The 22,190-nt window shown below is 60.3% G+C and overlaps 1 protein-coding gene across 10 annotated transcripts in view; it reads right to left on the bottom strand.

Annotated features, from left to right (window-relative positions):
* Window positions 1–22,190, bottom strand: part of EEF1AKMT2 (EEF1A lysine methyltransferase 2) — a 202,441-nt gene that overhangs the window by 39,745 nt on the left and 140,506 nt on the right. Inside the window, exon 4 of one of the 10 annotated variants that reach the window (XM_055081114.1) lies at window positions 655–1,285. The exons of 8 other annotated variants lie outside the window; for them this stretch is intronic. In XM_055081114.1, coding sequence (XP_054937089.1) covers window positions 1,205–1,285 — 81 coding nt within the window. In that variant the 3' untranslated portion in view covers window positions 655–1,204. Of the gene's footprint in view, window positions 1–654; window positions 1,286–11,889; window positions 12,254–22,190 lie in introns of those variants that run through there. One more of the 10 variants, XM_055081113.1, reaches the window with a different exon arrangement.

The following is a 22,190-nucleotide window of genomic DNA, read 5'->3' on the forward strand; positions in this document are numbered from 1 at the left end:
GCGTCTCCCGCGCTTCTCCCGGGATTACCGTCATCTAGAGACAGGGACGCCGCGGCATGGAGGTGTGCGCGCTCACCCAAGGTCACCAGGTGGGTGAGGGGTGGAGCCTGTTACGGTCAGGGCACAGATGAGCGAACTGAGGCAGAGAGATGGTTTGCCAGGGGTGGGTTTACTGCCCATTCAGGTGCTCCGTCTCCATTTCTCAGAGGGCGCCTCCTGCCCACCTGCCAGCCCAGCTCGCTGGGCCCTGGGCCAGCCCGGCCCCTCTCAGGTGGAGCCGCCCAGAGAAGTATCCCCTCCCCCACCTGCTTCGGAAGGACCTGAGGGAGGGGCACCCCTCAGTCTGTACAGGGGAGGGGTTGTCTGCACACCAGGAAGGCCTGGGTTCCCAAGGGGGAAGACCCTCCCGCAGGAAGGGCTGTTCCACAGAGCACCTGGGCGGCCGGGAGGCCGTGAGCGCCCACCGCTGGGAGGACCGAAAGGAAGGGGCCCACGGAGGGCGGACGGCCGGGACCAGGCCTCCCCAGGCCTTTGCTGCAGAGGCCCAAGAGGCAGCTGGTTGAGGCTCACAGGCCACCTGTGGTCTCTGTTGCACATTTTCTTCTTTTTACAAAGTTTTAAAAGTATGAAAACCATTCTTAGCTCAAGGGTTGTACGAAAACAGGCTGCCGGAGGAATCTGACCCATAGGCCATAGAGAATAGCCACAGTGATGGGAGATAGACACCTGACATATGTGAGATTATATGCGACCTTTTTAATTAAATTTTCGAGGTATAACATACCTCAAGTGTATGTTACATATGCATGTTTATGTGCATATAAAGTGCACTGAAAATGAAGAATGTGATGCATTTTCCGCCATGTGCCACCCCTGTAATCACCACCCAGGTCAAGATCTAGAACGCTGCTAGCACCCCCATCCCGTTCCCCCAGGAAGGAACCATCTTCTGGCCTCTGCACGGGAGGCTGGTTGTACCCGTTCCCGAACCTGATACAAACGGGTCGTCTGGTTTGGGTTCTTCGCGCCTGGTTTTTCTGCCCGTCGTGATGTCTGGGGGAGGGGGGTGGTGGATAGACACTGCAGCATGGCAGGTGATTCACTGCGGGTGGTGTTGTCCTGGGCTGTTCTGACGTGTGCACGTACCACCCTCTGTCTCTCTGTTCTCCCGCTGATGGATATTTGTGCAGTTTCTGCCTTTTTGCTATTGCGACTGAAGCTGCTCGGAACCTTCTAGTACATGTCTTTGGTGAACGTGTCGATGCGCTTTTGCCGTGTGGCATACCTAGGAGTGGAATTGTGTGTCACAAGTAGGTACCCACATGGTGTTCCAGAGTGTGTGCCACATACAACCTTTCGCTGTTAACAAGCGAGTATTTCAGCACTGATGCAGAATAACGTGGATCTTAAATTCCCATGTTCACCAGATTGTCTGGATCTGGCAAGAATGAAAGAATGATCCCTTAAAATACCTCCACTGCCAGGAGAGAGCTGCTGATCCTGTGGGGGGGTGGTGAGGGTCCCTGTGCCCTCGTCCCCAAGGCTCATGTTTGGGGCCTCACCTCTGGGGGAGTCGTGTACCCTCCGCGGCACCTGTGTGTGAGTGTGTCGATCCCTGCGCCGCAGGGCGGCCGCACTCGAGGAGACCAGAGGAGCGATGCCTGCCGCCCTGGCATCTATCTGTAGGTGGCCTCTGCCTGGAGGGGGCGCTGCCCACTGTGACCTTCCTGGAGGGGTGGGGGCGTCCAGCGGCAGTGCATGACCTTGGAGGCTCTGGCACCCAGAGTGCCACTGGGAACCAGAGGAACCGGGTCAGATGCCGGCTCTGCCCCCTGGCGGCATGGCCTCGAGCAAGTCTCTGAACCTCGCTGAGCCCCCATTTCCTCACCTGTCAGAGGGGGGCACCTCCCTCCTCCCCGAGGATGGAAGGAGCGAATGATGTGAGACGCGGGAGGGCCGTTCCTGGGGACTACAGCAGGAAGGGAGACTGCGCAGGGTCACCGGTGGGCCCTCCTCAGCCATAAGGAGTATCTGCACTTCCCGCCCCTCCCCCCTGCCCAGGTCCCAGGCCTCAACAGCCCCTGGGGAGGGGGCCTCTAGGCTCCTGGGCTGAAAGCTCTTTCAAAGAAAAGGTGCCGTCACCCAGGACAGCATTTTAGGGTCGCGTGCTTCATAGATGCCAAACCCTTCAAAGGGGCAACTTGACTCTAATGATGGTGGCAGAGCCAACTTCAACCACTTCCTTCCAGGCCAGGATGGGAGCTTCCGAGGTCAGGGCCCGGTGCCGGGCGGGGGCGCCTTGCGCTTCCCCAGGGCGCTTGGGTCAGACCTGGGGGTAATCGGAGTGGCCCCTGCCCCCGCCGAGCTCCAGCCCGCGAGCAGTGGGGTGGCCCTTCCTGTCGCCAGGCCGCCACGCTCTGGTTCACGGCCCTCCAGGCTGCCCCGGCCCCCTTCCTCCCGCAACTGTCAAGACTCTGGGGGACGTTCCCTGGAGCCCGGCCCGAGCCCCTCCTGCCTCCTGTGGCCGGGGCCCCAGCCCCATTACAGTTCTCCTCCCCCTCCACGTGTCCACCTGGAGCCCTGCTCTGCTTCAGGACTCAGCCCGCAGCCGGCCACCGTGGAGCACCCGCACGGCGTCCCCTTGGCGCTGCACGGACCCCGTAGGCACCCACGCGCATCGTGCGGTCTCGCTCCCCTTGTCCTCGGCATCCGGCGGGACCTCAGGGAATACAGCAGGGGATGGATGAAGGCTTTGGGCGCTTCTAGCCCCCCAAATCTCAGCCAGAGAGCAGCTCTGCCAGGAGCCTTCCTCTGCTGGCTGGGAGCAGCCTCTGAGGGCGCTGAGCAGATGGTGCATGAGCCCCCTGGGGTTTGGGCAGGAAACTCAGAGAAGGACTGAGCTCAGGGCCCTACTCTCGGAGGTGAGAACCTTCTGCTGGCAGCACGGACGGAGCAGGGGCCAGTGGTCACCGCCACGGGGCTCCTAGCAAGCTTCCAACGGGAGGGGCCCGGGGGGGAGTCTAGGCGGACGGACAGTCAGGGGGGAGGAGCGCGTGCTCTTGAGTTGCGGCGGCCGGGCCTGGGGCGCGGCGAGGACAGGGACAGCCGTTGGCCGAGACCAGCCCGCCTGGTGGGGCACAGAAGGGCCTGCAAGTCTCCCGAGGGCAAGGCCAGGGCTGTGCTAGATGCTGGGAGGCAGCGGCTCCAGAGGGGTCACCTTGGGGTTACTGATGCACTGACCTGTGGCCCTGCTCTCTGCAGGCCCAGTGACGAGCACCACCCGCAGGTAAAGGCTGATGGGTACGTGGACAACCTCGCGGAGGCTGTGGACCTGCTGCTGCAGCACGCGCACAAGTGACGGGCCTGCTGGGAGGGCCCCTAGCCTCCCGCCACCCGCCCCTGGGCCCAGGCCGTCCGAGGCGCTGCCCTCCGCCCTCTGCCCCGGACGGGCAAGCGAGAGGTGCCGGCCAGGCAGTTCTGGGCTGCCCTGCCCCTGAGCCACCAGCCCCCCTCTCTCCCCCTCTGCCGGCCCCCCTTCCCTCCTCCTCTCCCAGCCTCCTGGGCGACGTCTCATCCCCACCTGCTGGCCCGTCCCCTGCCTGTGCTTTCCTAGTGAAGTCGAGAGGTGGGGCACATCTGTTGAATTCCCAAACCCATTCTCTCTCCGGTCGGCCAGTCCCTTCAACGCGCTACCGAATCGGACTCGGGCGTTTGCCCGCTGCCCCTTTGCAAACAGCACTTGGGTTTCGGGGAGGCGCCCGGAGAAAGCGGGGACTCCCCAGCATAGCCCTTGCAGCCAGAGCCGAGCCAGCCTCGCCGGGACGGCCCAGCGGCCCCTGCCCGCACCTGGCGTCAGAGGCACTGCTCGGCGCTCCCCACGAACCCCCAAACAATGCAGCCCACCTTTCCTATCCCAAGTCACCTCTGGAGCCCAAATGGAGCGGCTCCCAGGGGCACTTTCAAGACTGCCGTCCTTCAGAGCGAGAATTGTAACCTTTAGAATCCAGGTGGCAGGTGGAAGGTATCTTCTGGAGCCTTAACTCGATAGACTTGAATGTGTCACACCCAGGAAACTGACGGTTAAATCAACTCTGCCCTGACCTGCGGCGACTCTGGCTCTGACTGCGTGGGGCGGGCGGCGGGGAGGAGGCACTGTCCCTGATCCTGCCCTGGACTCGAGCCCCTGCACATCAGGAGGCCAGGGCCCTGAGACACCTCGCCTGCCTCAAACCCTTTGTTTAATGGAGGGGGAAACTGAGGCCCCACGGGGCCCAGGTGGACAGGGCAGGCGTGGGCCTTCCCTCACGCAGCAGCCTGAGGTGGCAGGCAGTGAGCCGCGGGCTTCCCAGGTTCACTCACAGCCCAAGTTTCAGGTTTCAGCATCAATCAGCAGAACAGATAACTTGAATGCTCTGTTTCTCCCCAAATCCATCCAGAACCCACTGACAAATCTTGGGCGACTCCTCATGAAAGAAGTCGTGAGTCTTCTGTAACAGGATTTCCATTAAATGAAGGCAGATGATGATAGAACGCTTGGTCCTGAACCTGAGTCCGCAGCACGGGAGCCCACGGCCGGTGGGGCTCTGTGCGGTCCTCTGGCCTTGCCCGCCAGGCCGGCTGCCATTAAATCAGGATTAGGAAGAAATGGTAGTAGTGGCTGAGTCTTTTCATCAAGACGAGAGGCCACCGGCCAGGCTCGGGTCATTGGCTTGCAAGGGAGGAGGGCGTTTGGCCTGTCAGCTGGCAGATATGCAGATGGCCTGCTCCTGGATGGGGTCCCCTAATTCCAGCTTGTTAGGTGACCAGCACGTGCGGGCAGCAGGCACCAGGGCTCAGAAGGCGACTGGGCGGGGACGGGCCTGCAGCCCTCTGTTGGGTTTGTTCCCTCTTTTCTTTCTTTCCTTTTTCGGGGGCTGCCCTTGCCTGCTGTCCTCAGCAGGGACTTGCAGGCAGGGCAGTATGGTTCTGGAGGAAGGAGGCGGGGGGTCCCGCTCTCCATGGACAAGCGGAGCCTCCCCTTGCGAGCTGCTACCCGGGAGTGAGGACGGAGAGGGACTCAGAGGGGCAGCAGGCGCAGACCCCTGCTTTGGGCGGAGAACACGCTGCCCACCCCCGCCCCCCGAGCTGTGGGTTCTGTGACGGGGACACTGTCATCTCCCCGTTTTACAGATAAGGAAACTGAGGTGCAAAGAAACTGACTTGCGTACCGGCTGACGGCTGGCAAGGGCAGAGCCGAGGCTCAGATCAAGGTCTGACCCTGCATCCCATATGCCCTTTCTAGTCCCTTCCACGATCCCTCCACAGGGGATGACCTGCGGTGGCGCCGGTGGCTGTGACTTTCCAGGCGAGGAGCACCCGGGCATCCTCCCAGTGGAGATGAAATGTGCCTCGGGATTGAGGTCCAGCCCTACTCTGGGGGCCCCATGTACCCCCGAGCCTCAGCTGTCTCATCCTTCCCTGAGCCCTGCCAGGGACGAGGCCCGGCCAGGCCAGGCTGCCCCGTTGCCCCACTGGGGATGCTGACCCCTGTCCTGCTGCCGCGCTGCGGGCCGCCCAGAAGTGAGGATGGCCTACCTCACCCCTGGGTCCTTCCAGCTGTCGGGCCCTGGCCTGGTGCCCACCCTCCTTCCCCACCCGCAAGCAGGACAGTTCTCAGGCCAGAGATAGACGGAGCCACAGGCCACGGGTAGGGCTGGAGTTCAGGGCTGGCGGTGGTCTGAGGAGCTGTCTGTGGTCAGGAGACGCGCACCAGACCTGCCACAGGGCCAGCAGACACTCCAGGCTCTGGGGGCACCCAGCAGAGCTGCTGGAAGGGGTAGGGACGGGTGGGGCGAAGAAGAGGGCAGGACGGGGGCACAAGGGCCTCACCTACCCCCAGATCTCCCAACTCAAGCGTCCACACGGTACCAGCCCTGCATGAAAACCCGATTCAAACTGGGTTAATCCAGCAAGAGTTTATCATCTACGAGGCTTCCAAGTCCAGGCCTGGCTGGATCCGGGTCCCAAGAAAGCCCCAGGCTGACCCTGGGGCAGGGCAACGGCGGCTCCGGCCAGACTCGCACGGGAGAGGAGAGGGGCGTGGCACCGGGAGGACATCCACACCATCTTCTCGCTGCCCTGCGGGAGCTGGAGCCAGGCTGAGGGGTCCGAGTCCTCGCCGGCAGGCGTGTGCCCGCCACGGGGCCCAGACAGCTGCGGCGCTTCTCTCCTCCTCAGATCAGGTAACGAGGTCCGTGCAAAGGCCTGGCCTACCCGCTGGGCCAGCTGCCCCTCTCGGGGAGGTGGGCGGACAGCGGCGGGAGGAAGGGGTGCAGGGGCGGGGACGCTGGGAGGGGCACGCGTGGCTGCCTGCTGGGTGCTCACGGGGCCACCTCCCACCCAGCGGGAGTTTCCACTAGGGCCCGCTTTCCCGCTCAGAACTGTCCCGCTTTAGATGATAAACAAACTGGACACTCTGTATCATCCCATTTTTTTCTTAAGTTTTGATTTTTAAAAAAAATAAGATTATAAAAGCAATATGTGTTACTATAGGAACATTAACAGAAAAGTTTACAGAGGAACCACACAAGTCACTCAGCGCCTGACCACTGTTAATATTTGGATGCATTTCCTTTCACCCCTCTTTCCACGTGGAGAGAAATGTTTTAACACAGTCTGGATTGTACTGTCTGTCTAGTGTGGTACCGGGGTTTTTTTGGTGTTGACTCCCTCATTTAAGCCCCGAGAGTGTTACAAGCTCTGTCTGCATATGAGGAGGCTGCCTGGAGCCAGAGTATGTCCTGGTGGCCCACAGACGGTACCCGTGTCAGCTGCAGGCGGTCCAGAACGGGGCCAGGTCCAGAGACCTGCAGCCGGACCCAACGGCAGGGCGTTTGAGCCGCTGCCCAGTGAGCCCCAGAGCCTGTGCCCAAGATGGTGTCCTCCCCCTGCCACAGGGGAGGAAGCACTGGGTGAGCTGAGCGGGGCAGATAGATGCTCCACCCGGGCCGTGCCCCGGCAGCAGGGCCGGCACCAGGCCCAGATCCAGACCCGAGCGCAGCCAGGCCTGTCACCCGAGCGGGGCAGGTAAGGGGCTCTTAGGGCTGTAGGTCCATCCGGGGCCACTCTGTGGAAGCCTCCCCTGCTGGTCATGGGGGACGTGAGGCTGGGTCCCGGGGCCCCTGGGCTTTGGGGCTGCAAGGCTGCGCCTCTCACCCCCAGCCTCAGCCACAGCAGCCTTGCTTCACCTGCTTCGTGAACTAGACGTTCGTGGACCATTCTGTTTGAAGAAGGAACGGCTGCTAAAGAGAAAACAAGAACAGTCTGGACTGGGTGCTCTTGTGTCTCGTTCCCAGAGGGGGCATCCCCTCAGGACCTAACAGATCTCCAGGCAAAACCTCTGCGGTCAGATGATGTGGGCCAACCCTGGGTTATAGAAATGACAGAAGCCTCCCTCAGCCTGTCCTCGAGGCTGCGAACATCCTGGTCTCCTGAGCTTGGTTAGCGGGGGGTCCCTGACTTGGGGGCCAGGCACAGGGACCGTGTGCCCTGGAGCCCACTCTGAGCTGAGCCGTGAGCGCTGGCGACCCCTCGGCCCGAGGAGCACAGATCTGAGCCGTGCTGCCCTCCGAGGAGCGTGGGGTCCCAGCCTGCGCCCCCCTCCCTGGCTACCCTGGTGGGCAGGGGGCCCCGCAGGCCCACAGGGCTCCAGGCCAGGCGCCCTGCAGCAGTGCATCCTGGAGCAACTGCTGCGTGGCCTTGCCTGGCAGAGGCATCTCCACCCGGAACACACAGGGACTAACCGCCCCGGTGCTGGGGGCCCCCGGGATCGCAGCCGTGGCAGTGGCCAGCATGCCCGTCGTGGCCGCTCACAGCCTCCTGCACCTGAGCCTCTCGACAGCTCTGAGATGTCCACTCTCCCCATTTTACGGACCTGACCCTGAGGCTCGGAGGGGACAGAAGGGCCCAGGCTCTGCCCGTGCCGGTCCAGAGCGAAGGGTCCCAAAGGCAGAGGGGGGACCCTCCGATCTGCCACACCCAACAGAAAGCACACAGCCGGCTCCCAGCAGCTGGGTATTGAACCAGGAAGCTTTATTTACACAGTAAAAGTAACAAGCAAATTCCTGAGAGACTAGAGCGGCTCTAGTGCAAGACAGTCGCGGCCCGTGCGGAGGACAGGCTGCGGTGGGTGGAGGTGGGGGACAGACCCAGCGCCTCTGCACCCAGCGCTTCGCCCCGGGCAGGGGCCTGGCCCAACACTGCCCGTCCTGGCCGCCACACTTCCTGAGGCTCCCCAGTGCCCACGAGGTACGGCTGGGAAAGCACACACGGCCCCAGAGACCGCCGACTCGCCGTCCCCGCACCCCGGGGCGTCGCCCCCCCCACCCCGCACTGAAACACAATTTCTTTGCCAAAGAGACTATGCTAGAAGGTCAGACTATCCTACCTAGGCTACAAGATCTCCGCTGCGGTCTGGGATTTTTTTTTTTTTTTTTTTTTTTTAAATCTTTCTTTTTCTCTTCTTTTCTCTTTCAAGAGGAATGGTTTTCTCTGGCACCAATGGGAGGGGTCTGGCCAACGGTGTGGCCGTGGCAAGACGCGGCACAACTGCCTACGCGGAGGCTGCCGCCCCAGCGCCGGGGGGACCGCTCGCGCCCCAGGCCGCGGGGCCTGAAGCGGTCATCGTTCGGGTGACCGGTCCCGAGGCCAGAGCACACGCGACTTGAGCCCGCGGCGGGGCATCCGGGGCTTGCGCTGAGGCCCCCGGCAGTTCCAGCAGGGCGCGGAAACGCACACGCCAGCCCTGCCTGGAGCCCCATTTGGATGTTGGGTTTGTTCTTTTTCTAAGGTGGACTTCTCCTTTATGTAAATTTTCTTTTCGCGTACAAATTCACCAGACTTTGCTGCTACAAAAATTTTGCTGAAAAGTAAGGCTTTCTGAGAATGAAAATTCGTATGCATGATCAGAACAAGCTCTCCTGTGGCCTGGATGTCGTGTCTGCCTGTGGGCCCTGGGCTGGACCCAGGCCTCCACCGTGAGTAAGGCAAGAGGGTTTGCGGTAATGTAAACGGCGAGGCTGTGGCCCTGGCCCCCGGCCCGGCCCTCACAGGCAGCAGCCCGTCAGTCCAGCGGCTCTAGCAGGCGCTCCCTCTGGAGTGAGCAGGGATGCCCCATGACAGGAAGCCCCCGCCCCCCCCCCCCCCCATCCACGACCCCGTTCTTGTCCTTCAGGGCCCCCGGGGGCCGGCGGACGGCCTGGCACGGCCCTCCCTCCCGGCTCTGAACTTCCTCAGAGGCGGGAGTTCATGGGCTGCAAGAGGCAGGGCCCCAGCAGAAGTGAGGCTTGCGGGGAGCCCACCAGGCCGCCTGCTGCCCCCCAGGGGCAGCCCCCTGGGGTCAGAGGCAGCCTCCCTCCAAGACCACATTCCCGGTGCCAGAGGAGCAGAGCACAGATGGGTCTCTGGCAGCGTGGCAGCACCTTCTAGACGAGGTCTGCGCTCTTCAATTAAGACCGACGTGAAGCCACCGAAGGCCATCTCTTTCTCTGAGAGGGTCACTGGCCATCCTCTCCCCTCCCTGCTGCTGTGTGGGCTTTGGCGAGGAGCTTCGGTTGGGGCAGGAACAGCCAGGAGAGGCCTGAGGCGGCTGGAAAGGGCCAAACCCTACCTTGGGCTGGGATCCCTTCTGCCTTTTGGGTTGATAGGACCAGCCTGCGGGGAGGTGGGGACGATGGGGCCACTGCTTGTCCTTCCCTGCCACCAGGCCTGGGAAGGGGGGAGGTGACCGGCAGGGTCCAAGGGCGTCACCTGCACCACAGGCCCGTGACACCCACCCACCGCCATGTGCCTCCCCTCCCGGCCCCGAGGAAAGGCCCATCCTGGCTGAGTCTCGCCCCTCTCGGTGGGTGAGGCAGGTGGGGTCCTGCTTGTCCTTCCCCAGTTAGGACTGCTGTCCTGCATGCGCCCTCTATGGCCACTCTTGGTGCGGGCCAGGTGTCAACACCTCCCACCCCGGGCTTTCTGAGGCCGTGAGGCGCCAGCATGTACTCTGAATTCATACGTTGGTCGCTGGACGCCACCGAACAGCTGCCCCAGCCTCCTCTGGATCAGCTCTAAGACGACGAGCCACCAAGCGGCGGTCAGGTGAGATGTCCTTCCCCACCCAGAGCCGCCGGCTGCCTGGTCCGACTCCCCAGGGGAACGTGCCTTTGGAGGGACCTGCCCAGCGCCCGCACACCCGTCACACTCTACAACCTGAGGCTTTCAACACAATCTTGGGGGGCCACGGAGTTGGGGTTTTCTGCAAGCATCTTATGGCTGATTATTAAGAAAAGCCAAGTATAAATGAGAACTTGAGCCCCCTCGCTTTTGATGGAAAAAAAGTAAAGGTTTAAGTAAAGTTTCCCAAATACTGTCTCTCTCCTCAGTGGAAAGAAAGTGAGAGCCACTTGTACTCGACCTGCAGCGGTGAGGCATCCGCCGTGAAAGTGACTCCGAGAGAGCCTCTGTCACCGCAGCGAACTCCAGAGAACGCACAGATGCGTTTAGCCTCACGGGAAAAAGAGCCGCTCGCTCACACGCCGACCCAACTGCTATCGTCTGAGGAAGGCGCCAAGCTGCTAAAAGCCAGATTCCAAGGCAGCAGAGCCCAGGTGGCATGTGTGCAAGCGGGGCTGGAGAGGAGCCGTCTGGGAGGGAGACGTCGGGGGGTGGGGCTCCTCAGCAACCCCGGGGCGCGGGGGGCGGGGGGCCCGGAGCCGGGGAGGGTGCGCGCGCGTCTCGCTCTATGCCTGCGGCGGGGAGAGGCACTCGCCGCCCTCTGCTCTCCGGCCCACCTGGCCCACCGACAACGAGCCTGCGCGTGAAGGCTGCGGGGCCCCGGAGCGGCCAGCGGACGCCCTCCGTCCCGAAACGAGCGCAGCGCTTGGGGCTGTGCGCCTGCACAGAAGTCCTGCTTCCTGAGGACGTTTTCAAGAGGTCGCCCTTTTATGGTGACATCGCTCCACTCACCTGACACTCCATGACAGGTTGGTCACGACCGTGCCAGAGCAGCCCCCAGGGCGGCAGGGAGCCCGGGGCCAGGCCGTCCACGCCGCAGGAGGGGCTCGTGGCTCTGCCTTTTCGGCCAGCAGAGCCACCAGATGTCTACGCAACTAGACGGCCTCTAACGAGCGCCCCGAGTTGTTCCCTGGACCCTGAGAGTCCAGATGTGGAGGCCGCCCGGCAGCCCAGGGCCGCTGTCCCCCGCACTTGGCATTAAGGCTAAACGGTTCTGGTGTCACCACAGAAGGAAGCCTCTCCCGACCCCGCCCAGGCCCCAAGCGGGAGACCTGGGAGAGAAGGCACGGAATACGACTGAGGCGGGGAGGGCGCTGTGGGCCGACTCCCCCCGCCACTGAACCTGAGCAGGAGGCCGAGAAGGGCCGTGACCCCCGCGGAGGGACCCGAGCCCGGGCGGAAACCCGGGCCGGCGGTCAGCTCGTAGAGCGGGCCGGCCCTGCCGCAGCGCCACGGGACCGCCCAGCGGGGACGGTGGGACGCTTGCGCCGATGTCCCACGGGAAAGAGGGGGAAGGAGACCGAAACCAAGAGGCTTCTCTCCCGGCCGTGGCAGCTCCACGGAGCGTGGGTGTGGTGCTGGTGAAAGGCTGAGACCCTGCACCGCAGGCCCGGCCAGGCGGCTGGAGCCGGGCCAGGACCCCGCGGGCGGGACGGCGTCTGGGGAGGTGGTGGGCTCGCTCCTGGGCCCCGAGGCCTTCCAGGCAGCGCAGATCAGGCCCAGGCGTGGGGCTCCCCCGGGGGCCCCGCCCAGCGCCCGGCGGGAGCGGGGTCGGGGGGTGGGGAGGTGGCGGGAGGCCCGTGGGTTCTAGCGCACCCCCTGCCCTGCCTGCCGCGCCGCCAACCGGGGCCTCTCAGTTGTTCTCTATCTGCTCAATGTCCAGCTCGCCGTCCAGGGAGCAGGGGCTACTGCGGACGGCCCCGCGGTCCCGCCAGGCCGCGCCCGGCTCCCCACGCCTGCCGCAGCCCTCGCCGAGGGCGCAGCCACCCGCCTCCTCGCAGCACGGCTCCTCCTGGCAGGCGGGGTGGTCGTCCAGGGCCGGGGGCAGAGGCTCGGGGATCGGGGTCCCGGCGGGGGTCCTGCCCCCCGTGCCGGCGGCCGAGAGCAAGGCGGTCCAGGACCTGGTGCTGCTGATGTGGAGGGCGAAGGGGCTGTGAGGGCCGCGGTCCTCCGTCCCTGCGCTCAGGCAGCTGAGGCTGCTGAAGGTCTGACAGTTCTGTGGGCGAGACAGACACACACGTCACTCAGGATCACGTTCCCGGAACCCGAGGACCTCACGCCCCAGCCAGCCAGGCCCAGGCCCCTGGGGCTATCTGCTGGTGGGCCCGCCGGGCAGCGGAAGACCACCCAAGTCCCGGCCTCCTCCCCGACCTGGGCAAGGACAGGGATAACGTGTGAAGAAGTACCCCTGGTCGGTGAACACCATGTTAGTAAAGAAAATGCGAGGTGCAGTTATTCATCTGCAAATTGGCAAAGAGGAGAGGACCAGCTTGCTAACACCCAGTTCTGGGGGCACTGCGGGGGGGCGGGGGGAGCAGGGCCACGCCCAGAGCCCTTCACACACAACCTTTCCGAAAACGGATCTGAACCCTGCATCAGGCAATTTCACTTCTAGAATTTTTATGTGAAGAACACAATCCGGACGCATGCAGAAATTCAGTGACATGAACGTTCCTCGTCACGCTGTTAAATTGAAAAGAAGTGGCCCAGATTCCCTGCGATAAGGCTTCCATAAAGCATGTCTTTTCAGACAAGGGAAGCCTCTTTAGCCGTTAGAAGAACACGGCGGGAGTGGATTTACTGACGCAAACGGAAACACCGCCTGGCCGCGCTGCTGCACAAAGGGGGCACGGTGCCCATGCCACCCTCTCGCTGTGACAGGAGGGGACGTGGGCCAGGAGGGTCGGGTTGACATCCACATGGTGCACATCGCAGCCACCCAGGGGGCCGGTTTCCACGTGAGCCCTGGGCTCCTGTGCCCTCAACAGGCACTCAGGTGACGGATGCTTAAGCCCTGCTGGGGAAGGGGCCGGGCTCACAGCTGGGGGCCGCGGAGAGACCCCTCAGCCTCCCTAGGCCTCGGCTGCCTCATCTGTAAGAGGCGAGTGGTGGTCCCTGCCTGTCCCACAGGGCCCTTTGAGGCCCCCGTGAGAGAATGCAGCTGCCCAGGGCTCTGCACCCGCAGGCTCTGCCTCTGCCAGGGGCCAGCCCGGAGGAGGCAGCCTAGGGCCTGCCCGTGGCGGGCAGAGCTTGAACACGGCCCAAGGGTGCTTGGGGCCACTCACTCCCAAGAGGGGGCGGGCCCGGCACTGCGCACAGATGGGTTCAGCTGCACACCTGCTCTCCCGGCTGAGCACAGAGTCAGGACGGAGAGCTGTGCAGACGAGGGTGCCCACGGCCCAGCCCCACCGGTCCCCAACAGGACCAGCAGCAGTGCTGTGCCTTCTCAGGACGAGACAGGAGAGACGTGTGCCTAGGGCAGCAGGAGGGAGTCCGGGCTTTGGCTTCCTCCCTGTACATGCTGGGGACTTGGGGGCGCGGGGAGCACTGCACGTCTGCCGATGCGGAGGTCACAGGCCTGTCCCAAGGGCCCCGGTACTTTCACAGGCAGCAGTGTCTGTACGTCACTTTGAAATAAAGGTGACCACCGGCCGTCACAGCGGGCAAGCTGCTGCAACAGGCTTGGCAGATGGAAAATGAAAGGCGCTCTCTCTGGAGGAAAGTGGCCGGGCCTGCCGTCCGCGCGCTCACCGTCCCCACCGGTGCCATGGCGGAAACGGCTCTGATGGAGTTGCTTGTCTTGGAATCCTTTGATTAACTGAGAAAGGGAGGCTGGGGTACTGGCGGGGTGGGGGTGGGGGGGCTCTGGGATTGAGGAAAGAAGGGCTGGGCCACCAATCAGACTTGAGATGCTGGCCCAGGTCGTGGTGGAAGCCAGACCGGGGACCCTCACGGTGCCCCTCCTGGGCCACTTGGGGCTCGCTGAGGCCCCGGTCCGCACAGGGCACGTTCCCTCCGCTGCCACAGCAGAGGGCCGGAGGCAGCTCCTCGTGCAAAACGGCCCCCAAGATCCTCCGTGTCCTCAGGTCAGAACACAAACCTAACGCTGTGTGTGGGCAGAGGCCCCAGATGCCTGCGACGGGAGGGTCCCTGAGGCCCCTCTGCCTCCTAGCCGTTCTCCTGACTGGCCTGGACCTGAGCCAGGACGAAAGGAGAACTGGGTAGGGAGACAAGAAAGAGAGACGATGGCTCAGCCCGGGCCTATAGAAGCAGCGGTGTGTAAGGAATTTCCGCGAATGGCAGTGTGACCCCCGTTACAAATAACAGCGCCCAGCGTAAACCCAACGTGCTGTGAATGGGTCACAGGTGATGCCGAGACCCTGATGCCCTCAGCCCTACGAACATGTGTTAAGTAAGGTGCAGGCGGGTGCCTGACTTCATGGCAAACGTGACAGCGTGTGTCTGGGCTCTAATCATGTTAAACAGCAGCCATGCCAGCAGCAGGGTGCTGGGGACCCCAGTTTGAGGGAAACTTTCAGAGATGCAGCTTTTTGCCTCAAGGGTGCCCTGGCGAGGGCTGAGGTCAGAGAGGCTGTTACAGTCCTGGGTTCCGCCACACACAGGCCTGATGGCTTCAGACAAGACCTTCCAACCTCTGGGCCTTGGCCCACCTGACAAATAAGGGCTGGGCCAAGGGCAGCCGGGCGACCCCCGTTCTGAATGTCTGGAGTAACTGGGTCCTTTCTGCTTTGCAGCAGGGCAAGAAGCTGCAAGGTTTGGTTGGTGAGTTAATGTTGTCACGAGCAAACCCCAGGATGCCACTGAACCCCACCCTCTGACAGTCCTCAAAGGCACCTAACTCCTTGGCTACAAAGCCAGCGTCACGTTGAAAACGTTGTTGACTCAAGACTCAGCTGTTTCAGCCACAGTGAAAACCTGCTGAATGTCCCAGCCGGTGGCACGCCCCACCTGCCGGGGAGGAATGTGACCTGCACAAAGGGGCAGTGTGTGCGTGTCCTGCCCAGGCTCCATCCCAGGAGGGCCCATCCTGCGTTGGCATCCAGGGCGCGGCCCTGGGGGCAGGGTCCCGCCCAGCCTCTCCCGGCGCCCCGCGCTCCCCAAAGCCCAGCTCCCATGCAGGAATGCTGCACAGGCCTGTTGGAGGCCTGGAGGCCTGTGTGCCCTCAAAAACGTCTGGGGAAAGCTGCAAAGCTTCGAACAAGTTCAAAGCACTGTGTGAACACATCTTTCCAGGGTGAAATGGCCGCTTTGGGACAGACAGTCCCCCCTGTGCCAGACTCTGTTCTCTTGAGACCCGGCCTTGGCCCAGGGATGGGCCGCCTGCTTGGGCGCGGGCCTGCCCAGGTAACAAAGCTCAGAGAGAAACATCCATGTGGCCTCAGGCTAGTGGCTGGAGACACTGCTCAGCAGCACCCCAGTCCTAGAGTCTGGAGCGACTCTGGAATGGAGCCCCTGAAAGTCAAGTTGCTTCCATCAGCACTGCCAGGCCTCAGGTACAGGCAGCAGAGTCTCAGTCCACCCACCCAGCCTCCCCAAGTCAGGAGCAATGGCCCTTCTCTGCACAGCCCTTCTGTGCAGATGCCTGCTCCCATCCCCTCCTTCTGGCTGACAGGCTCCTGGCCAGGCCCTGGGGACTGAGACAAAGTCTTCTTCTGGGCTCAGCCCTGCCGGAACTCTGTGCAGCCCTCACTGCAGACAGAGGCCCACCAGACCCGGGTAGTGAGAGCACCCTGCGGTCCAGGCCCGGCTCCCGTCCACACCCAGCCCCGAGCGCCCACACTGTGAAGAGGCCGAGGGGGACGCAGCCCCTCGCCAGCTGCGGGCACCTCTGCCTTGAGCTGCAATCTGAAAACCAAATCCCCCCTCGGGAATCTCACATTAACTTAACGGACTCGGCCCCGTCCTTCTGTGCACGCCGGCCACCACCCACCCTGCCGAGCCTTGGGCCATGAGCTCCGTCCCCTCCCCAAGTGCCAGCCTGGGGCAGGCAGCCCGGGGCCAAGAGCAAGGCGGACTGTGGGGTGCCGTGGCCGAGAGCAGGCAGCGGCAGCCCCCTTTCCCCTGGTCGTCTTGCCCTCAGGAGGACAGGCTGTTTTCCTCACTCCCGTCTCCCTGGGCCCCATCCTGCCCTTGAACCGGGAAGGCCTCGGGAGCGTGGTGCGCGTGGCCCAGGGGAGGAGCGCGGGATGCAGGGTCTGGGGTTGGAGGAACTCGCCCGAGACGGGCTCCTCCACTGACAAGAGTCGCCTCATTTGGGAAATGAACAGTCGTCACTGGCCTGCCTGCCCCCCTGGGCCACTGCAAGGGTCCCACGAGAAAATGGGTGCGAAGCGGGGCTGCTGGGGCCCCACCCGTGGAAGCCCGTTCTCCAGCGCCCGGCACAGCTCCCCTGCCCCTTCCTCCCGGGACAGCCCACAGCCACTGACCGGCCGATACGGGTTCTGGAGCTGACCCGGGCCTGGGGGGTCAAATCCCAGGTGCTCTTCACACTGCTGGGCCCCCCTGGGTTAGGCTGAGGGCTCCCTTCCCTGGCCTGTCTGCTTCCCTCACTTCCTACAGGTTTCTCCCAAGGGCCTCCTAATCTCTGGGACCAGATTCCCGGCTGAAGCTCTGCTTCCAAGGAACAGACCTGAGACGGGAGGTGAAAGCACTCCGTATCAACTGGCTCGTCGGTACTGCTGTTCCTTCCAGAACAGGAATGCCCGGTGCTGCCCAGAGGCTGACCGTCCGATCCCGTCGGGAGTCCGCCTGTCAGGACCAGCCTGCCTCGCGTTTACTGCGGATCAGTGGTGGCTGGGGACCTCTCCTTGCTCGGCCCAGGGCCTCATCGTTGTGCCCATGTGAAACTTCTTCTCAGCGTCATGCTGGGACAGAACACGTCTCCCCAAGGCACACATGTGCTTCCCCTTCTCAGACAAGAAGTGTGACAGAGTCCCCCAGCTTCCCTCTTCCGGCACCATCCTTCGAGGCTGGCTCATTTGCTTCTCCTCTTTCTAATGCTATCTCCCTCTTCGTAATCCAATTCATGGATCTCTCTGTGTTACTGATTTTTAGGGAACCACCTCAAACCCCTCTAGAAAGAGGGGCATAAACAAGCCCAACCAGCCAGGCAGAACGAGCAGACCAGGTCCTCGCCTGGCCCAGGCTTCTGGAGCCTTGCAGCCACTCTGCTGCAAGCTGCTGGGCTAGGGCCCTGGCTAAGCGGAGGCATTTCCTCCCCCAAGCAGACACTTTCATGAGAGCAGAACTCTCCAAGTATCAAGAAAACACCAGGCCATGAGAGTGGCTAGCGGCCTGGAAATTTTCTAAGTCTCACTTGTGCTGGAAGCTGGCACAGAGACAACCAGGGCGGTGAGGCATGCGGTTTCCTGGGGTGGCGGTTTGGTTTGGTTTTGTTTTTTAAACTATCTCAGAAAAGAGAAAAAGGCACCGGCTCATTTGGGGCCTATCTTTAATCCATCTTTGGTAAATCGGAGTTTCCCATGAAGGCTGGACCGTCTCTCGTAAGGAGCCCCAGAGCCCAAAGGGTCAGGTGGTGGGCTGCCCCGGCTCGGAGCTGCGGGTCCGGTGTCGGGTGCCAGGCAGGTGCTGGAGGTGGCCGAGGGTAGTGGGCGCAGCTGGGCCCTCGCTCCAGGCACCCTATTGCCGTGCTCAGGCCCCAGCCCAGCTCCACTTCCTGCTCACTCAGGTCTGGGTCGGGCCCAGCCCGTTTCTGTGACATGCTTATTACCTTTGGACCCCACAAGAGGCAGCCCTTTGGAGCCTGGACTGTTTCCCTACCTCAGGAAGAAGGGCAACGCCGGCCACACAACCCAGATAGGGAAGCTGGGTCGCCGAGGCCTGAGAGCAGAAAATGAAGTTGCCTGAAGGGAGGAGCCTCTGGGGCCCAGGGAGCACCTCGGATTTGGCACTGGACACTTGAGGTTCTTCCCAGATCCCAGGCTCTAGAATCAAACAGCCAGGGGAGGGCAGGACATATCTGAGGGGTGGAAGGATGGCCCTGGCAGTTACTAGGAAGTCCCTGCCTTCCTGGGCCTTCTTCCTCAGCTCACTGCTGCAGAGGCCACAAATGTTTCCTGAGCACCCGTCACCTGGCGGGCTCCTCCTCATCCACTAGAACCCTGCAGGAGCGTCATCCCCTGCAGAAGCAAGCCTGAGCCCAGGTGTCCCCTGCTGGTCCCCTGCGGCCCCGACCCCGCACCCCACCGCCTGGCTCAGGGGCCGGCTCACAGAAGGTGCTAGTGCAGCCCGGTGGGGTGGGAAGGAAGGACCCACTGGGTTGGCCCCGGGGGCTCGACTTGTGTGTCCGCACAGCCCTAAGGTCCCGGGACGCTGTGGGCACGACCTCTGAATGGTGGCCAACCCCGTGGTCTGGAGCCCCTCTCTGCCCAGGCCACATCGTGGCAAACGCTGTTTCTGCACCAGGCCCCGGGTGGCAGACGGCCCGCCTGGACACAGAAGGTGCGGAAGCCAATGAATGGCGAGGGGCCTCCCGGCAAGCTCACAATTAGAAAACAAACATTTTCTTTCTGTGGTGTGCATTCTGGCCAGCACACACTCAGGACAGGACTTGTAAAAACACCTCGCTCTCAGCTTGGCGTGGAGGGAATTCTCTGCCTGACAAAAGTCGAGGGACCTTTCCAAAGCACACAGGGCGCTGGCGGGGGGGACCAAGGCTAACGCACTGCCGGGACGCATGGGGACCCTGGGGGCGGCTCCTGCACCAGGACTAGGGGCACTGAAGGTGGGTCCAAGGCCCCAGAGGGGACGGCGGGCCCTGGGTTTTGTTCAGCTGCCTGGAGCCGGGTGCTCCAAGGGCCATGTCAAAGCACAGGGAGTCAGGACTGCAGAGCACTGGGACCCTCTCAGCCCAGCCCTCCATTCTCTGTTCGGATATTGGCTTCCAGAGAAAGGGGATGCTTTTTGGAAAAACGGGCAAATCGCCCATCGGTCTCACAGCATTATCTGCAGATAGGCAGACTGAGGCCGAGAGAAGGGAAGAGACTTGCCCCAAATCCCACAGCTGGTTGATGAACAACCAGTCCTCTTGACTTCCGGGTCGAGCTCAGGAGAACATTCGATCCTCAGGCAGGATGGCGGCCTAGAAGAGGCTGGACAAGCCTGGGCTGGAACCCTGGCCCTCTGGGGGCCCTGGGAAGTCCTGAAACTTCTCAGCCTCAGTTTCTCATTTGTACAATGAGGCTAATATGAGCCCCAAACGAAGTCACAGAATTGTTTGGAGGGTTAACTGCATTGAGACCATGTAGGAGGCCAAGGAGGCGCTTGGCAAACCTGAGCTCCCTCCTCCCCGCTGCACCCACCCCGCCGTGCTCAGGCTAAGGTGGGGGGCCCGTGGCTCTCCGTGGACAGCACTGCACGGCCAAGGGGTCAGGGGCTCGGCTTTGGGAACAGAATCTATACTCTAGATGGTCAAGCCCACTGTCCTTTTTAACCAAAACCTGCTTTCAAAGGAGCCAGAAGACATGCCAGCAACACGAAAGGTGAAATCTCTAAGAATAAAAATATAAGAGATAGAGAAAAGAGATAGGAAGAAAACCTTATAGAACACAAACGTGGGCTTGAACAAATAGAGAGACATCCTGTCTGTGGACAGGAAGAGACTGGACCTCAAAAAGGTGTGAATTCTCCCCAAGTTAATTCAGAAGTCTAACACAATCCCAATCTACAACATCTACAGCAGCCCTCCCCCCATCTCAAGACAAGCTGATTCTCAAGTTTTCATTGGAAAAATAAACAGGTGAGAATAATCAGGAAGCCTCTGCGAAGAACAATTAGGAGAGACTAGTCTTACCAGATGCTAAAACATACTACAAAGCCTCAAAATTAGGAGTATACTACTATATGAGGACACACAGAGACTAATGAAATAGAAGAGAATGTTCTGAAATAGCCCCAGGTTAGCATATGATAAAGGTGGAATCTCAAAACAGAGAGAAAAAGATGGAATTTTCAATAGCTGGTAGGGAGACCAGTGGGTAGACATATTAAAAAAAAAAATGTTGGCTCCATATCCATACCACATACAGGATAAGTTCCACATAGACCAAATACTGCAATATAAAACCGTAAAAACACTAGACGGAAACATAGGAGAATTCCTTTATAGCCTTTCTAAAATCCAACATTCAGAGCCATAAAAGAAATAATTAATAAATTTGATAAAAAATGTATACACGCCAAAAAACGCTAAAAGCACTGGTGGGACTGTAAAATTGTGCAGTCGCTTTGGAAAACAGACGGGCAGTTTCTCAAAATGTTAAACAGAGTTACCACAGGACCCAGCAATTCCACCCCTAGGTATATACCCAAGAGAAATGAAAACACATGCCCATACAAAAACATGCACATCAACGTTCACAGCAGTATTATTCATGATATCCAAAAAGAGGGAACAACCCAAATGGCCACCAATTAGCAAGTGGATAAATAAAATGTGGTAGGAATACTTTTCGGCCATAAAAAGGAATGGAGGGGCATCCCTGGTGGCGCAGTGGTTAAGAATCCTCCTGCCAATGCAGGGGACACGGGTTCGATTCCTGGTCCAGGAAGATCCCACATGCCGTGGAGCAACTGGGCCCGTGCCACAACTACTGAGCCTGAGCTCTAGAGCCCGTGAGCCACAACTACTGAGCCCATGTGCCACAACTACTGAGGCCTGTACGCCTAGAGCCCATGCTCCGCAACAAGAGAAGCCACCGCAGTGAGAAGCACGCGTACTGCAAAGAAGGGTAGCCCTCGCTCGCCGCAACTAAAGAAAGCCCACGCGCAGCAACAAAGACCCAATGCCGCCAAAAATATAAAATAAATTAAAAAAAAAAAAAAAAGGAATGGAGTTACTGATACATGCTACAACATGGATGAACCCTGAAAACATTATGCTGCTCAGTGAAAGAAGCCAGTCAACGAGAGACCACATTACTGTATGACTCCATTTATATGAAATACCCAGAACAGGCAGATCCAGAGAGACAGAAAGTAGATAAGTGGCTGCCTGAGGCTGGGGTGGCTAAGGGTGAATAGTGACTGGCAATGGGTATGAGGTTTTTTGGGGGGGAATGATGAAAATATTCCAAAATTGACTGTGGTGACGATTGCACAATTCTGTGAACATACTAAAAACCACTAAAATTGTTTGCTTTAAATGGATGAATTGCATAGCACGTGAATTATAAAGCTGTCGAAGAATGCCAAAAGCAAAGTCAAAACACAAAGAACAGATTAGAAATAAACATTTGCAACTCACAGCAAGGCAAAAACTAATCTCTCTAATACAGAATCGAGAAAAAGAGCGACACCTCAATTTTTTTTAAGGGCAAATGAATACAGCAGAGGACATACGAATGACCTTTACCTATAAGATGCTCAACTGATTAGAAAAATGCGAACTGAAATGACACAGAGAAACCATCTTTCACCTGTCCGGTTGGCAAAATCCACATCTGACCAGAATCTGTCGAGGCGGCGGTGGGGAAACGGACCACCTGAGGCACCCGTCGGCGGTGTGGGGCCCCCTCAGTGTCACCTGGGCAATATCCTCCCAGACGACAAGTGCATACAACCTGCAACCCGCCACCCTAGTGGCAGGATGTGCCCACAGAGGGTACACCTGCAAGTCTGAAAGGACCCACAGGCAACGCGGTTCACAGCTGAGAAGACTGCCCCCGGCTTGGGAGTCCGCAGCTGGGGCCTGGGAAGGAAAGTGGGCACGTCCACACAACAGACCCTCCTGGTGCTGGAAAAAAGGCGGCGGCGGCTTGGCTCTGACACAGAAACACTTCCAGGGTCTATTATTTAAGGCAGCAAGGTTCAGTAAACTAGACGTTAGCATGCTATCTTTCATATATGAAAGGAGAATAAAACAAGAACCTTATTTGCTTGTATTTTTATAAAGGATTTCTAGAAGGATCACAGGAAACAAATAAGGAGTTAACCTGAGGCCACGGGGGATGGGAGCGAGGCTTTCCATGTATACTGTTTTAATTTTTGAACATGTGAATGTACTATCAAAAAATATGTGTGTGTGTTTATTTTAAAAGGAAAGGACACTCTGAGGAATGAAGAAGAGGATGACTCACAGGCCAAAAAATCTTACTGAAATGGTCACTCAGATT

The sequence above is a fragment of the Physeter macrocephalus genome, chromosome 20 (genome assembly GCF_002837175.3).
Source record: "Physeter macrocephalus isolate SW-GA chromosome 20, ASM283717v5, whole genome shotgun sequence".
NCBI classification, from domain to species: domain Eukaryota; kingdom Metazoa; phylum Chordata; class Mammalia; order Artiodactyla; family Physeteridae; genus Physeter; species Physeter macrocephalus.